General features: G+C 42.8%; 1 protein-coding gene across 6 annotated transcripts in view; it reads left to right on the top strand.

The window, feature by feature from the left end:
• Positions 1 to 14,122, top strand: part of LOC138746933 (spermatogenesis-associated serine-rich protein 2-like) — a 102,173-nt gene extending 88,051 nt beyond the window's left edge. For all 6 annotated transcript variants that reach the window (XM_069905625.1, XM_069905626.1, XM_069905620.1 and 3 more), the window contains 2 exons: positions 6,692 to 6,906; positions 11,902 to 14,122. In XM_069905625.1, coding sequence (XP_069761726.1) covers positions 6,692 to 6,906; positions 11,902 to 12,213 — 527 coding nt within the window. In that variant the 3' untranslated portion in view covers positions 12,214 to 14,122. The remainder of the gene's footprint in view (positions 1 to 6,691; positions 6,907 to 11,901) is intronic.
• Positions 14,123 to 18,267: the final 4,145 nt, after the last annotated feature.

Below are 18,267 nucleotides of genomic sequence, written 5' to 3'. Positions count from 1 at the left end.
AAAAGACCTCCCTGTTTGGCAAAGCTTTTCTGTGGGTGTGCGTGCACTGTGCAAGCCTTCCTGCCCATATTTTCCCCATGCTGGTCAGGCATTGCAGAGTGCAGTTAAACTCTGCAAGTGCACCTGATCAAGTATCTGAGCATAGCGGTTAGTGCAATGCTGTTACAGTGTCTGCGATTGGGACCAGGGTTTAAATCCTGCGCTGTCTGTAAGGTGTTTGTATGTTCTCCTTGTGTCTGCATGGGTTTTCCCCAGGGGCTACAGCTTTCTCCCACCCTTCAAAATATACCGGAGTTGTAGGTTAATTGGGTGTGAATTGGGCAGCATGGACTCATGAGCCAAAAGGGCCTGTTACTGTGCTGTATGACTAAATTTAAATATCTTGTTACTGGAAAGAGCTAAATTGAACAGAAATATTATTTGCTGTGGGACATTTGGATGTTCCTGAAAGGGTCTGACAGCTTCAGAATTTTCTGACCTTGTGTGGAGCATCTTGAAGTTCGCTCAGCATTCTTTTCAACACAAATAAATTCCTTCTGCAGATCCTTGTAACAGTTATTTCATTATAATATTTAAAATTAAGTTTGATCACGTCTGACATTTTTATGTATGCATCAAGGTGTCTCAAAAATGATTCATGCATTAATTAAAAACCAGCATTGGGTTATATAAAAAGTGTGAAATGAACCAGGACTTAACAACGATGAGAGACCAAAGTGTTCGTAAGGCGTTGCCCTTGATTGGGTCCAAGTTAAAGCTAGAATCTAGCAAGAGCTTCCCTGCAAAAAAGATGCATTGATTAACAAAGCAAAGCTTCCCAACACAGGAGCATTATAAAATTCCAAGCCACACCAGTAGAAAGCTTGGGTGTTGGAGGTTGGACGAGTTTTTGGAAAACCAGGGTTAAGGCTTGGGCAACTGAAGGCAAGTAGTGAAAATTGGAGGTGGGCACAAGGTCAGGATTAGAGTGGTGCAGATATCTAAGACTGAAATCTGAGGCCAGGGACAGCTTTGAAAACAAGGATGAGAATTTTCATCCCAAAGCTTTGTTGACCTGGGAAGCATTATTAGATAGGATTCCAGTGGGGATCATTGATGCACGGGATTTGGGAATAACTAGCATAAAGGGAAATGAGTTTGGGATGACTTCAGATTTACAGATGGTCAAATGAAGGAAGCTGATAAAAGGTTCAAGAAAAAAAAAGGCTTGCATTAGAATTTCAGCAACAAATGAGCTGAGGCTGGGGCAGGGTCTAGTGGTATTACAGAAAGGTGTTTTTAGTGATCATGAGCACATCCAGGGTCCGTTGTGATTTCAAGTTGGCAAATAGATGCTTTGACCTCAGGCAGTGGCCTGAGAGGGGGTGGAATGGTTGGCAAAGATGCAGTTTTTGGGGTCTGACAATTATGACATTTGGTCACCATGATGATCATTTGCAGTTAACCTGATCCACTGCTGGATCTAAGACAAACTGCCTCTCAATTTTGGGCAGTGCGATTAGCTCAACGCTGTTACCGCATCAGCGATCAGGACCTTGGTTCGAATCCTGCACTCTCTGCGTGAGTTTCCTCCAGGGGCTCCAGTTTCCTCCCACTGTTCATAATGTACTGGGGATTGTAGGTAAATTGGGTGAAAATTGGGCGTCACGGACTTGTGGGCCAGAAAGGCCCGTGCTGTATATCTACATTTAAATTTGTAGACAGTGAAGGAGTCGAGAGATGGGGTAGGGAAATGGAGTTGCACGCTTTCTGATGTTGCATGGCCAAAGACATGTGCGAGGAATTGGAGGTGGCTAGACAGATGCCTGGGGGTGGACGCAGAGGGCACAGATGAGAATCAAAGCAGGTGAGTTTGATGGCAACCAGCTGGACCATGGAGGAGGAGGATATTGTGGTCAGGGAAGATGAAGTGTCATGTTATCAATGTCACAGTTGTATCAGGTGACTGAGCTATCTCTGTGAGAGCAGCAGAATGCTGAGTGGAAGGGTTAACATTTGGAAGTGGGGATGAATTTGAGGCAACTGCATGTAAAAGGTACTTGGAAACAGAGTGGCTTATTCAGAGTGGCTCATCTACTTTGTATGGATATCAGATTCACATGCTGCATAAAGCCCATGACTCAACCATGCCCTTTCATACCGCTAGCTTCCTGCGAAGGTGATTTGAAAGTTCTCTCCATGTGCATGTTCCACAATCTTGCGCAGGAACCGTGATGCCCACAGCTTCCTTATGAGGGAAGCTCCCAGTAAGCTTAATCTCTCTCTCTCTGCTGATCATCAAGGCATCTGTCGAGCATATCATAGCTTCCTTTTGCGGGGGGGGGGGGGGGGGGGTGGTGGTGAAAGACCAGTGGGTGAGTGAGTGAGATTTCTCTCTGGGCTTCAGACTTGCCACGATTCTTAGTTGATTCAGTAGACACTGGCAGTTCCCAAGATGAATCTTGCTGCAAGAATTGCTCTGGAGGAGCCTGACCTGACCTTCCCTTTCCTGCTCCTTGCATTTACGCTTTGGATTTACGTGAATAATTGCTGTACTGTACCACCTTGGATGTGAAGCAATTCTTTGGCATCATGCAGGCTTCTCATGAGCCAGCAGTGGCAGGCTTTTGATTGCACAGCTGCGCACAAATTTTGCGTGCGCAGAAAAGACTGGCGCAATACTCCGCAGTCCACGTGTGTTGCATGCTCAAAAGTACATTGATTTTGTGACAAACACCAGCAAGTGGACAGAATCTGACGAATACCAACAGTTGTGTGTGGAAATGGTACTTTTCTGACATACTTTTCTGTTGGTTCGAAGGCAAGGTTCCCATGGAATTCTTTTGCGCCCCTGTGGAAAGACCTTTCCATGGCTATTTATTTTGTGTTGAATTGAACTGCCAAAAATAAAGTTGGAGACAAAATTCACAATTTAATCCATATTCTATTATCAATATGCTTGTTATTACTGAAGTCTGCACACATCTGCTCTGAAAAATGTACACTGAGGGCTGAGATCTGCAAACATAGAGATTCCCACGCTCCAAGTGGAACCCAACACAAAACAGATGCTGAACATGAGAACTTTTAAAACACTCTGGTCTTGCATCGTGAAAAGTAACTCCAGAGTAATGTTCAGGAACGAGATCAAATACAGAAATTTGAAGTAAAGTAGTTCCAATTTTAAGTTTGCTGTAAGCTTAAGATGCCGACTGAAATAAGTGTGTATTGCTTTCGGCTTAGCAGAGGCTCTCTAGCTAGCAATCCACGCTGACACTGCTCTGCAGCACCAAGAGTGGTACACTGTTGCGAGCCACCACAGGAGCCAACTCCTTTGTCTGCTTATACAAATGGAGGAGAGCCCTTTATGCTGTCTGAAGTATGCTCCAAGTCCTGGCTAGCATTCTACCTTGGAAACAATCCACAAAAGGACAAATTAGTCATTGGTCGAGTTGCCGTTTGTGGGATCCACTTGTACATGAATTGGCTGCCCGTGTAACACACAGGTGACATTTTGTGCCATTTGCACTATTCCTGAGGTGGTGAAAAGGTGTGGTTTTTTTTGAAATGCAAGTGAATGTTTGACTTGGTTGACCACAAGGCACATTGGGACATGCACAGCATTCGTGGATGGTCTGAAGTCGATCAAATGCTTCAGTTCTCTCCTGTTGTTTTTAATCAGCAGCAAGTGCCCACAACTCAATAAACACTGATCTCAGCTAGACTGCTGGTTGACATTTGTATCAGGCACCAGCCTGTGGGTAGCAAAAGACCATTTGAAAACGGTGAATCAGAAGGTAGAGTTGTGTTCCCTTTTAAACTTCATCAATGGGCTCAACGCATTATAATGGTTCTGGCAGAAATAAAGTGCTCCAGAGGCTGAACATCTGGCCGAAGGATCAAGGCGGGATGGGTCAATGCAGGAGCCCCAAGTCAACACTTCACATCACTGACCTTCCATCAGCGGATGCTTATAGGGAGCATTTGGTGATTTGTGGGCTAGTTAGGTGAAAATAAAAAGTTTTTTTAAAAAAAACACACAACACTGGAGAAACTTGGCAGGTCAAACAGTGAACTTTATGTAGCAAAAGTAAAGATACAGAACCAACGTTTCAGGCTTGAGCCCTTCATTAAGGTGGAAACATTTCCAGAAGACTGATAGTTGTTTAGAAAGGAGTGGGGTGGGGGGGGAAGAAAGGGTGGAATCTAGATATAGAATGTTGAATGTCTGGCATTCACTGTCATACCAGAAAGAGTTTGTGTATATTTTCCTTCTACTTGTGGACTGTTTAAATGTGTTGAGGGTTTCAACTTTAACCCTTTCAGAGAGGAAATTCCAGATGCCGGACTCCAGATCTCCAAACAATCTGTGGAGGAACTCAGCAGGTCAAGCCACATCAAGACTATGGCCTAATTGGTTGAATGTTGAATTTTCCAATTTCACAGAATGAGTACCTTCTCTCTTCTTCCCAGCTCCTTTCCCCTTCCCTGCCCTGCCCATTCTCACCTCTCACTCTGCTTCCATTCCCTTCCACCCATGTCTCTCCTCTTCAGGTCCCATCTGACCTTCCCCTTTTTAACAATTAAATGGTATGATTACACAATGTGCCACAAAATTACAAATTAAGGAATCCAGAGCGTTTTTTAATTTTTTTTAAAATCATGTATGTAATTAATAAACAATCATACAAAACAATAAGTTTAAATTTAAAAAGGGTACAATCATTACATAATAGTTATTACCCCTCCCTAAACCTCCCATCCCCAAGAAAAAATATATTAAAAAGATATATATTTGTATAGAATAAAGAAACACTCAAAGAGCTTTGTGGATTGATCACTTCAACACACAGGACTCCAGCAAGGTTTATATGATCAATTCAGGGAAGAAGGTTACACAGGTCTTAAGAGGCTGGAAGAACATCACTAGATAGTTATACCTAAAATTTCCATGTACGGGCTCCAAATTTGCAAAAATAAACCAAGTGCATTCTTAATAATAAAATAAATCATCATTAAAAAAATTTCAAAACCCCTTCCTTGAAGCAAGGTTGAAAGTTGACATGTATGAATCAAGTGACTCCAACTTGGAAGGGATTCCAGAACAACACTCATTCTTAACATGATGATAGACATTCATAAATGGGCGCCATCTCTTTTGGAATTTACTTTTTGAATCCTTGATCACCTATCTAATTCTCTAAATTTAAGCAAGGCATGATATAGTTTGGCCACTGTATGTGTAGGTAGGGTATTATCTTTCCATTTTATCAATATTGCACGACTGGCCATCAATGAAGTAAAAGATTAAATCTGGCATCATCTCTTGAGATAGTCCAAAAGGGCAATTAAAGGGCAAGGATCCAATTTTAAAATCACCAATAGTGTTTGAAAACAGTCCTTCCAAAATTGTTCTAAACAAGGGCAGCTGACCTTTCCCAATAATACCACAATTGTCAACTTTTCTTGAAGTAAAACCACAACATTGGAGAAACGCAGCTGGTGAAGCCGTGTACTTTATATAGTAAAAATAAAGATACATGACCAACGTTTCAGGCTTGAACCCTTCAAGTTACGAGCAAAATATCAGCAGGATTATTCTTCCACCTCACCCCCTTTATTTTTTTTCTCTCCACCGTGCCCCCTGCCCCACAGGCACCTGCAAACCAGCTACCTCTGTCTGTCATTCTTCACCCACCCTACTTTGCCAATCCCCCACTGGTCCCTGAGATCATTACACTGGCTATCTCCCCTCTGCACTCTCCGTCCAGATGATTATTTTTTCGCCCACAGATGCTGCTCGACCGGCTGAATTCCTCCAGCAGATTCTGTTCCTATAATTTTATACACTTGACATGTCTCCTCTGTTTAAAATAACCCCAGTTTCCAATTTTTAACTTAAACTGATTTAGACATACAGCACGGTAACAGGCCCTTTCAGCCCACAAGTCCACGCCGGCCAATTACACCCGTTAACCTACAGCCCCCCAGTACATTTCAAAGAGTGGGAGGAAACTGGAGCCCCCAGGGAAAGCCCACACAGACACGGGGAGAACGTACATACTCCTTACAGACAGGTGCAGTAACAGCGTTGCTAACCACAACGCTAAACTGACACCTACAATTTTCCAGTCTCTGTAAATCTCTACAGTCTCTCTGGTGCAGCCGTGTCTTTCCTGTGGTGTGGGAAGCAGAAAAGTGCACAGTCGAGCCCTGTTGCCCAGCTTCCAGGATGGCCTCCCTACTCCCTCAGCTATTGAGAGCTCTTCAAGCCTTTTTAAACATGTTTATCAAACCCGTCCTCCTTTTACGGATCTTTGCCAGTGCTCTATGAGATTCCTCGGTCCCTCTGCACTGCCCAACATCTCCTTTGCCTCCTTGCACCTTCCCAAAGGCATTACCTCCCACTTCTCTGGCCTCAACTCTATTTGCCGGGTTTCTGACTCAACCGTTGGGCAGAATGGGGGAAGAGGGGGTGGCATCCAACATGCACAATTTACTGTGGGCAATGAGAAAGGAGGCCAAGCATTTGGGAGAAAAGGGTGGTTGAGCAGACAGTGATAATTAGCTTCTAGGGCTGGTATCCTTTCGTTCAGTGTGGAAATGTAGACCTCTTGTCTGGATATCCAACCATTGCTTCATCTTGATTTTTTTTAACTAAAACAAGTAGTTCTGATTTTTTTTTTCCAATATGTGTTTCTGTTTTAAACAGTATCTCATCCCAAGAACAGTTACTCTACTCGATCAAGGTGTGACTCTGTGACCTTGATGTCTGTGATGAATTCAGGTAATACCTCACCACAAGCTCCTCCTGACTCAACAACAAATGCCACGTTTTCTAAAGTAGCGAAGAAGACCCAACTTTCAAGTGACTTTTCCACTGCCACAGCAAACTCTGGAAACCGAACTTTCCCATCAAATCAATCGGTATGTACTGCTCATATTCTCTCGTTTTTAAAAATCAATTTTAAATTGGACCCACATCCCAGTAACAGGCCCTTTAGCCCACTAGCCTATGCCACCCAATTAACACCCCATTAGTCTACAACCTCCGGTTTGTTTCGGTGGGAGGAAACCAGACCCCCCCCCCCCAGGAAAACCCACGCAGACACGGGGAGAACATACAAACTCCTTACAGAGAGCGCGGGATTCGAACAGTGCCACCCTCTTCCCTACCCCCAGCCCACCAATTCCACTAAAAAAATATGAAGTTCAAGTACAGGTAATTCTGTTGTCTTGAATTGGTGCACAATTGGCAATTTTTATATATTTTTTAAAAATCACAAGCGAGTATGATGTCATGGAATGGGCTGTCAGCTTGCAGTTCATTGATTTCAGGTTGTGTGAAATGGACTTGAACTGAAGAGATCTGCTTTCTAAAAGGTCAATGCAAATTGAAACTCCCTTCCTGGATCTCCGACTGAATTTTGAGAATGATTACACTTCATTGGGCAATCTGGGAGAGTTCAGGATACGCGAGAGGAATCTTCAAACCTTTGGGAGATGTTGAATTCTAGCAATGTGAACAATGTTCTTTTAAGAAAATCATGGATCTTGAATAGACTAAAAGAGCACAGTTGGCCAAGTGGTTGGTGCAATGCTTTTACAGCAATCGGGACCAGGATTCCTGTGCTCTCTGTAAGGAGTTTTTACGTTCTCCCTGTGTCTGCATGGGGTTTACCCGGGGGCTCTGGTTTACTCCCACCCTTCAAAACGTACAGGGTGTGTAGGTTAATTGGGTGTAAATTAGCGGCATGGGCTCAGGGGCTGGAAGGGCCTGTTACCGCACTGTGCATCCAAAAAAAAGTAGTCTCCATCTCCACTATTTCAAGTTTTTCTTTGCTTGCTCCAATATAAAATTCCTCATTCAGGGTATTAATTGCCTTTGTGAGCTCTGGCCCAAGATGTGTGGTGATTTTTTTTCCATTATTTCTTCGATTTTAATCCAGAAAATTTAAGACCACAGGAGCGGAAATGGGCCGTTCAGCCCATCAAGTCTGCCCCACCATTCAATCACAAGCTTATCCATTTTCCCACTCAGCCCCTCTGCTCAGCCTTCTCCCCATAACCTTTGATAGGTTCTTAATTAGCCGAGGCATCAATCTCTGCCTTAAATACACCCAATGACCTGGTCTCCACAACTGCCTCTGACTGAAGAAGTTCCTCTGTTCTAAATAGACGCCCTTCAATCCTGAAGTCATGCCCTCTTGTCCTAGACTCTCCCACCAAGGGAAACAACCTTTCCACATCTACTCTATTTAAAAATAATTATCAGCAGGAATATAAAAAAAGGACTCGTTAAAAACTTCAAGGCCTACAAAACACTAGCTAGGGCAATTTTAGTTCATTCACTTTGAGCACAAATTGAACCAGACGTTATTTATGATAGCCTATCAGCTGAGATAATCTGCTGAAACATTAGACTAACAAGGCTTTGGTCTAAAAATCAAACCAGTTAAACTTCTAAACTGGAGAGAGCTTGATTTTACACGTACATTAATTCCTGATAATACATCTGAAGTGCTTAAACTTTTCTGCATGTTAAAGACTTGATAATGCAAGTCATGCCCTTTGGCTTTAGGGCAAACATGTCAAACTCAGGCCCGCGGGCCAAATTTGTCCCGTGATATAATTATATTTGGCCCGCAAGATCATATCAGATATGTATTAGAACTGACCCGCTGGCCGCCACGCCAGTATAGCACATGCACAGCTAATACTACAAATCCCAGAATGCTTTGCAAATGCATTGGCATCAGCCCGCTAATCGCCCCCACCTCCTCTCTTTACTTTCATCAGCATCTGTGACCTGTCGCCCAACTCACATGTAATAAACCCCTTACGAAAAATGGCCAAACGAAAGACAGAAAACAGGTGGGAGACAGACTATCTGTTCATCATTTTAAAAGACAAACCTGTTTGTCATTGAAGCAAGTTGTTATTTTTTTGATTTGTTGGCTTGTGAAAAAAAAAATACATTTAAAAGGAGCTTAAAGGCTATAGAGAAATATTATTTATTGAATATTTTATTTCTCATTTGTTAATGCTTCTTCTGGAAAGAGTTTAACCAAAACTATTATTAAACATTTATTTTAATAAGAAAAAGTTTAACATTACATTTGTTGAAAGAAGAGAAAACATGCAGATGTTGTTGAAAAATTTCAATAAGTATTTAGTTTGGCCCACGACTTAATCCAAGTTTTTAATTTTGGCCCTCTGTGAATTTGAGTTTGACACCCCTGCTCTAGAGCATAGGCAGTTGGATGAAGAGCAGCAGGCTGATGAACTTGCAAGTGTTTCTTGAGCTGAAACCTGTGCAGATGGAGGAGGTGTTTCATTAGAGTCACATAATACTGCATTTAGAATGCAACATTATAGCCATATAACAATTACAGTACGGAAACAGGCCATCTCGGCCCCTCTAGTCCACACCAATTTAAGTGAACTCCTCTAGTCCCACCTACCTGCCCCCTGTCCATAATCCTCCCATCCTCTCACATCCATGCACTCATCCAACCTTCTCTTAAATGACAAAATTGACCCTGCTGCAACTACCTCTTCCGGAAGGTCATTCCACTCAGCCACCACTCTGAGTGAAGAAGCTTCCTTCTAAACTTTTGCCCCCTAACCCTTAACTCATGACCCCTTGTTTCAATCTCACCTACTCTCAAGGTGAAGAGCCGATTCACATCTTCTCTATTAATCCCCCTCATTAATTTTAAATACCTCTACCAAATCCACCCTCAACCTTCTACGCTCCAATGAATAAAGGCCCAGTCTACTCAGTCGTGTATTCTCGATACTGCAATCCAGACAACATTTTAGTAAATCTTCTCTGCACCCTCTCTACCTTATTGATATCCTCCCTATAATTTGGGGGCTAGAACTGCACTCAGTATTCCAAATTCGAAATCACCAACGCCTTGAACAGCCTCAACATCACCTCCCAGCTCCTATATTCTATGCTTTGATTTATAAAGGCCAGCATACCAAAAGCCTTTTTCACCACCCTATCCACGTATTGTCACAAATATTATGAGCCCAAAGGACCCCAAAACCCAGCAATAGATATTCACCAAGACAAATGGTTACCTAAACAAAAGTTCCTTTTAAATATCTTTAAACCTGAAAATAGGATCAAACTCTAACTTATCACAATTAACTTACTTAACCCCCCTTCTAATTCTAAGCGCATGTGTATGTAATGAGTGTGCAAGTTCAGAAAAGTTCTTTGATTCACATCCAGTCTCACTTCTCACTCCTCCAAGTTCAATTCTTGAACACAGGCAATTCTTATCCTGTGCACAGAATTTAACATTTATGAATTTCACCAGGCTTTGATGCTTGAAAAGTAAATGGTTACCACTCAGGAAGGTTCTTGTCGGTTTTCAGAGAGTGATTTGTTGCTTGTTGGACACCAACAACTGATTCCTTTTAATCAGCCACTTCAGATGATAGCCTCTTTCTTTCTGGTCACCACAGAGTTCCTTTTTGTTTCCCTTATTTCAAGTGAAACATTATGCAGCAACTCCTCTCCTCTTGTATGAACCACAAGGGCTTTGACCAAGCTGAACTAAGAACTCACAACCTGGCTTCAAAATGGGGTTTTTCCACGAGCTTGCCAGCTTGTCATGTTCCAGTCCCAACTGCTGCTGTAGAACTAAAACTGAATTCTCTCTCTCTCTCTCTCTCTCTCTCTCTCTCTCTCTCTCTTCTCTCTCTCTCTCTGAGAAAACCACATGACCATCTTAGAACAGCCAACTGCACTCAGACAGATTGCGGCTCTGGACCCAATCTTCCGAGTTAGTTCATCTGTTGCTTTCCAAAACAATAATCCATTACTCCACAGCATGTCCAATTAACACCTACTTGTGAAGTCCTTCTAGGCATTCTTCAAAGTTTTTGCAAAGGCACTCGGAGCCTGCTTGAGCAGAGCTCTGGCATTTTAAATGAGATCTGTTTTGAACTGTTTGTATGTGATCTACACTAAAATACCTGCCACAATTTATCTCCTTTTAAAACATATCTATACATATTATAAAATGTAACATAATCTGTCTCACGTAACACTACATTTAGAATATAACATACTGAAATTCTTTAACTTTAACTTGAGCTGGTACAAGTGGAAGCCACACTAGATTGGGTCAAGGCTGGAATCCTAGCTTTAATGCATTAAATCAAAAGCATTCCATTTCTACCACTGCTTCTCATTCCAACGCAGAAGTTTGCTTGTGCTCCCTTGATTCTATGTGACCTTCTGGGTGTTGCCTTTTAGATTTATTGTCAGAGTATGTACAGGACATCATATACAACCCTGAGATTCTTTTTCCAGCTGGCCAGGCAGAATTACCGCTTATTGGTAATGCAAAAAAACTGTACACATTGTAAACAAATAAAGAAATGTAAAGAGGAAAAAACATCAATAAAGTGTTAGAGTCCTTCAATGAGTCCATGGAGTTTGTTCTTGAGGAGTCTGATGGTGGAGGGGCAGCAGCTGTTCCTGAACCTGATGGTGTGAGTCTTGTGGCACCTACACCTCTTTCCTGATGGCAGCAGCGAGAACAGAGCGCGTGCTGGGTGGTGTGGATCCTTGATGATTGCTGCTGCTCTCCGACAGCAGCGTTCCCTGTCGATGTTCTCGATAGAGGGGAGGGCTGTGACCACTACCTTTTGGAGGGCTTTCCGCTCAGGTGTATTGGTGTCCCCATATCAGATCGTGATGCAGCTGGTCAGCACACTTTCCACCACACCTCTGTAGAAATTAACCGGGGGTTCTGATGTCGCACCAAACCTCCGTAAACTCCTGCTGCAGAACTGAATTGAATATGACAGCAAAAGCAAAAAAAGGTTCCTGTGATGATTTTGGGACAGATAAAGTATGGTGTATCTATTAATTAAGGTGTTTTTCTCTTAAAATAGGTACCCCATGGAAATAGGAGACCAGGTTACCGATCTCCAGAGAATGGGATAACTGGCCAAACCCACTCTGGAAGAAAGGATAACAGGAATTGGTACCGCAGTGGCCCCAGGAATAATTCCAAAACTCACTACAACCCTCACCCCTCATCTCAGAGCGTTAATCCAGAGAAAGCGCAAGTACGCTCCACTGCTCCCAGTGATGTAGCTACAGCTTCTGCCTCCCTGAAACCCTCTTTACCTTCGGCTCCTGCCAAAGCTCTCCCTCAACGTAGGCCACGGTCAATTGGAAGTGAAGCTGCTGTGAACTCCTGAAAGATTCCGATGTTCAGCAAGAATCCTCCATCCAGCTGGATATGATTTTAAACCTGAAAATGAGTTTACGTTAGCCTTGCCTTTGCTCCCTTTGATTTGTCATAAGATCTATTCCTGCCTTTTTAGATTAACTTCTAAATGTTCACCGAGTTTTTTGAATTGATAGTGTCTCTGTTAATCTCATCCGGAAGAGGGAGCAGCACTTAGCTGTACCTAAAAAAAAAAATTTAAATTGCCACTTGATCTGTCATGCCTAAATCAGTTTGCTTCACTTTGCACCCTTGTTTTTTTTCCATCCTTTCACTATGTTCAGAATGAAAGTGCCTTTACTCTTTGCATAACTACTTAATTTTGCCAGACCACAATTACAAAATAAAACCAAGGACCAAAGACCTTCAAACTTTGCTGCCGTCCATCTATGGGAGATCGCTAAATTGCATCGGGGCACATACTTGTTTTCATACTTCATGCGTTTGGATCAAACTGATTTGGTGAACATTCTGAATGGTGCATTATTCCCGCTGTACACAACCAGGCCAAGGATGTCCTGTTTGGGATTCATTCTGAGCCAGGGTCTTGCTGTGAAGGAGAGGGGGGCTTCAATGAGGGAATTGGTCGCTGCTACCTTTCAGGGATTGTTCTGGCCACATCCCCTTTCCAGATTGCAAACTTGGTGTGGTGTGAATGCACTGCTGTTGAAACTTGTGTGAATGCAGAGGAATTGATGGAAAGTTTTAGATCTATTTGTGCTGTTAAATTTAATTCTGCTGCACTGTCGCACACGGTTTCTGTGTTTGTCCCAGAAGAGGACTCGTTTAGCTATTTTGGCCCTGTGTACCCGAAGTGCTCGAGAATATCCTTTGAAAGTGTGCTTTGTATGTCAAGGTTGCAGGAGGTTGTGTGATGCTGCTGATTGTTTTATTGTGCACTCTTTCGAGAACAATCTGAGAATGTCCACAATGTCCCAGGTGTGAAGTGAGTGACATCGCTACGGAAGTTTAAATTCCAGACCAAAAAACAAAATGGAATATCTGCAGGCAACATTGTGAGTGGAGCCCAAACCAACCAGTTGGCCTGTTTTTTTTAAAAAATCCCTTATCTGAGGTGAATTGAAATAATTCTAGCTTTGCTTTGATTATCTTCATTCCAGTCATGAATAGTGACGTCTAATGCTGATTTTATAATTTGAGTTGAGACTGAAGCAGAGATCAACTCAAACAATTTTTTTTAAACTGAGACCCATGTTAAATCTTTCAAAATTCAGTCAGTGTCATTTTGCTTTTTCAGAGTTTAATGCTGATTTCTGAATGATGACTAGAAAATTGAGCTTTAGAGTTTTCAAATTTAATTTGTGGGAGGAATTATATTCTTTAAAAGTTGACTTGCTGTGTAACTACAAGCCTTCATTTTGTATCCTCTGCCATTGTTCGGAGGGTTGCAAATAGATTGGAAGCCTTAACACCCTCCCAAGTTCAGATATATTTTTATGCTACTTGGATCATCCGTCAGGCGTTGGTGCCAAATCCATTCTGTTCTCTAATGAATCAAGTGTCTTGATTTCTTTATCTGAAATGTTTCCTTTTATTGCCCTGGGTGGACATTGTTCTGAAATGAGATGATCAGGATTAACCCCTCCGCTTCGGCTTGAGGCAAGAGATCATGTCACAGATTTGTATGAGCATTTTATTCCTGCTTTTTCAACCATGTAATGTTGTTTGCCCAGGATCTGACCAGTAATTGAGTGAGAAGGCCTGTTGATTCCATTTTGCATGTCTGAATCAGATTCTTTTGGTACATAATTGCTGCATTTCAGGCAGTGGAAATTGCTGCTCCCTCTCTTTTCTTGGCATACATCGTCTATTTAAAATTTAGTTGATGAATAAAAATGTATTCTTAACTGATTATAAAACTGTGCTTCTTTCCTCCAATAGTTTGGTACAGAATTGGGGGAGTGTGGCAACTTAGGTCACTCAACACTTGCTCACATCAGATGAAATGTAATGGAGAGGATTACATTTCAGGGGAAACAGTGGACCAAATTAAATGGAATTTTACCTGTAGCCTTGTCGTTTGCCACATTTGGAGGTGGAGCAAGGCCTAAACAGTGTCCCACAACGATGACAGCTATGACTTTAACGCAACTGGGGCACAGCCTCTCATTGAAGCTTTTATAAGAATCTTCAAATGTCTTCAATTCAGGGACATTTTAAAAAATACTAATTGCTTTCCATATTTAAAATTAATTGGTCATTAAAACCATAAAGAATGAATACAGAAATAGATTGCCTTGCCCTTGGCACATTACACAGGGCTGAGAGTCTTCCTATCAGTGAGAGTTCGGCTTCCTTTCCCAGATCTGTCTGGTGGAGGTCTGGGACTTGTGTATTGAGAGCAGCTGAACAAAGCTCACTATGAACTCTGTGGTACAATGTCTAACTTTGCTTTTCGTCTTCTATGCATGGAAGTGCAGTCTAGTCAGTTGACTGATTAACCATCAGCATCTAATTCTGGGACCTATCATTTAGGAAGGATACCTGAAGTGACAGAAAAGAATGTATTAAAAATTATATTTAATTTAGACATGAACTGCAGGGCACCCATGGGGAGGAAACCCACTCAGGCACTGGGAGAACAGACAGCGCGGGATTCGATCCCTGGTTGCTAGTGGTGTGACAAGGTTGTGCTAACTGTGCTGCACACTTTGAATTTGTTGGACACAAAGCAGGGAAAAGATGGTTACTTTGCATTCCAAACCTTCAACCACATGACCCAGACTCTGTTACGATGCTGCATTTCAGGCAGTGGGAAATTGCAACCTAAAAGGTTTCAGAAGTTAGCAAGAACAAGGGTGGAATTCACTGGGATATATCAGCCTTCATTGGATTGAATGGAAAGGCAAATTTTGTTTGGCAAACTGATTACATTATTTGGAACAATGCAAATCTGCAATCCAGACACGAAAATCAACAAATGATTGCATCTTGACATAACAGAATAGTCAAGTTCCAGCCAGTTACCTCCCCTGAAGGTGATCAGTTGTTTGCCTCCGGTCTTTCAACACACTTGTCCAATAGCTGGGCAGAACATGTAAAGCATTAATCAGATAAGCTATACCATTTACCCTTTAGTTTCTTCTCTGCTGTGTCACTTTTTACCCGTGAAGTGATTTCTGCGTCAAGTTTGGTTATTCCAGAATGCATTTTGGAAGCTTGAATGGGATGAGGTGGCTTCGTCAAACTTGTACGTGAAGATTTGTTTTAGGTAGCAGACGAGAAGGTGCAAAAGCAAAGAAGGTTGCCTGAGGAATTAGTATTCTGTGCAGGTGGCGGATTTGACAATTTTAAAGGGTTACAAGCTGGTTCACGTGAACAGGCACTCAATGGGTTAATGAGGCAAAATGCACGAAAGAGCACATGCATATTTGAACTTTAACCCAGGATGTGATCTGCAGGATAAACAAGGAGCAAATGACTGGTTGAACAGTCACTGGGCAGTGGTTATAAATGTTTCAACGATCAGGTGTTCACCCATACAAAACACAGCTGTATTTTCCGTACAAAGGCGACAACTACTTGCAACTCGCCTTTGAACTGATCCCCACACACAGGCCGCCTGCCGCTGGAGACCATGCCATTAAGCGTTGATGCTGCTGAACCAAGAATGTATTGCATTTTGATTCAGGGTGGGTTTGCAGTTGGGGTGAGGGTGTTTTGAGACAAACTGGCAGGATCTCCCAAACCCATCTCTGATCAGACATTTTGGTTTACAGACCTGTTGCTGCTGTCACTGTTTGAACTGTAGCCCAATAGGTAAAAGCAGATGTTTTATCATAAATAGATGACAAGCATTTGCTCTTCATTCAGGCTGCTTTCCTTTCGTTTTCTATAGATATAACATCAGCCTTTCTCAATGGGGGGGGGGGCACAGACTAAAAAAAACACACCTAATTTCAATGTCAGTCAGAGAGAAGTACGAAAGAAACCTAACTAACCGTGACTGCTTCATGGGGAAGGGGGCCATAAACTTTGAGCAGTCATAGCCAAAAAAAAGTTGAGAATGGCTGGTGGAAGGAAGGTGGAACTGGATCAGGCTGCTTTAATGATTTTTAGTTGGAGTAACGGGTAATTGTTAACTCTAGTTTTGTCCCATCTTGCTCCCCCATTTCCAAAAACTACTATGCATCTCCATCAGCACCGATTCTAGGTCTGCGGGGGTGTAAAGTGAAAACACAACTCAAATCCACATGGTTGGATCCCAGAACAGTTTGTTGTCTCTGCAGACTGGCATTTTGCAGTTATTAAAAGTCATGCACCACATTTCATGTATTTGCACTTGTAAGAAAAGTCTTGGACTTTAGAGCAACACGAGAGATTTTCATCTAGTGCAGGGCTTCCAAACCTTTCTTTCCACTCACATCCCTATGCCATCGGTGTTCTGTGGTTAGTAAGGGATGATTTAAGGTGGGAGTGGGAAGGGAAGGTTGAAAACCACGGTTTCAATCGTACGTAATTGACTCATGAAATGCAGTTTCAGAATTCCAAAGGAAATGGGTCAATGACAATTTTTCTCAAGCAACAATTGGGTCAAGAGCACTGGCTCTCAACCTTCCCATCCCACTCCCATACCACCTTAAGCAATCTCTTACTAATCACAGAGCACTTAAGGTGGTATTGGGAGTGGGGGAAAAAGTTGAAGGAAGTGCAACTCCTCTCAGCCGAAGGGGAAACTTGGAGATCACTTCCTGCTTTGCTTCCCTTAAATTGCCGGGCAACATTCCATTCCAAACTCCCTCCAATCCTGACCTTGATTGGATTGCTTGTGGAAAGAGCCCTCCCTGGCCATCACAGCAACAAGAATTTTTTTTTTGCCATATCCGGATAATCACAACTTTGCCCTAGTGGAAGGTGGGTGTTTAAATTGCAGAAGCAACTGCATCCTTGCTGGGAAACTAGCAACGACATCCTTTTCACAGGTGAATACATGCATTATTAATTAATATGCATAAAGATGGTGAAATGACCTCTGAAAATTACATTTTTTGTATACAGAGCAGGCTGGGTGATGTTTCATTTGCTGCACAATTCTCAGGAAACAGTTGCTGTTTTTACTATTATGGTGGAAGGGCCACTCACCTGAGTGCTACTGGGACTATGTAACCGAGTACTATCTGTCACGTGGTTGGGTAGTCGGTGACTAAACTGGCTTGCCTGGTGTGGAGGGTGGCTAGACACCCAGCATGATGAAAAACAGACATGTCAAAGGGTGGACAAACCTTCTCATAGGGTCAACAGCCATCTAGCAAACACGTACCGTGAAGCGCGGCAAGGGCATCCCTTGCATTGAAATTGGTCTCGCCATTCACTGCAAAAGAACTTCCTCCTCGACCCATATCCCTCTCATGGCCACTCGCTGGCGAAATGCCTTTGTGTCCAGCTGTACCCACCACTTCCTGTTCCCACCTCCTGCCTCCTCTTCCTCTCCCACCACTCTAAATCTGTACCCTCAAGACTCCCCTACCTGGGGAAAAGATGCTGTCTTCTTGAGCTCCTCATGATTTGGCCGTTCCCCAGGGCCCGACCATTTACTGTGTAACGGCTGCCCCGGATTGAACAAAATGCAACAACTTGCATTTGTCAGAGTTGAACTATGTCAGTGGGCCAACTGGCAGGTAGAGTTTATCAAGATCCTGTGGTAATCTTGGATAACCTTCCTCATCGTTTGCTGTACCATCAATTTTGCTGTCATCCAAACTGACTACACCACCTACATTTGCATCCAGAATTGGGAGGCCCACAAGTCTGGACCTCCCAATTAAACTACAACCCTCCCCTACCAGGTACATTTTTGAATGGTGGGAGAAAACTGGAGCCCCCGGGGAAAACCCATGCAGACACGGGGAGATACATACAAACTCCTCAGACAGTGTGGGATTTGAACCCTGGCTTCGATCGCTGGTGCTGAAGAGGCACCAACCACAGAGAATGATGGGTTCTTGATTAGCCAGGGCATCAAAGGCAGGGCAGACTCAATGGGCTGAATGGCCTATTTCTGCTC

Source organism: Narcine bancroftii, chromosome 12, assembly GCF_036971445.1.
Source record: "Narcine bancroftii isolate sNarBan1 chromosome 12, sNarBan1.hap1, whole genome shotgun sequence".
Classification (NCBI taxonomy): domain Eukaryota; kingdom Metazoa; phylum Chordata; class Chondrichthyes; order Torpediniformes; family Narcinidae; genus Narcine; species Narcine bancroftii.
The sequence above is the reverse complement of the archived record's forward strand: the minus strand, read 5'-3'. Positions and strand labels throughout refer to the sequence as shown.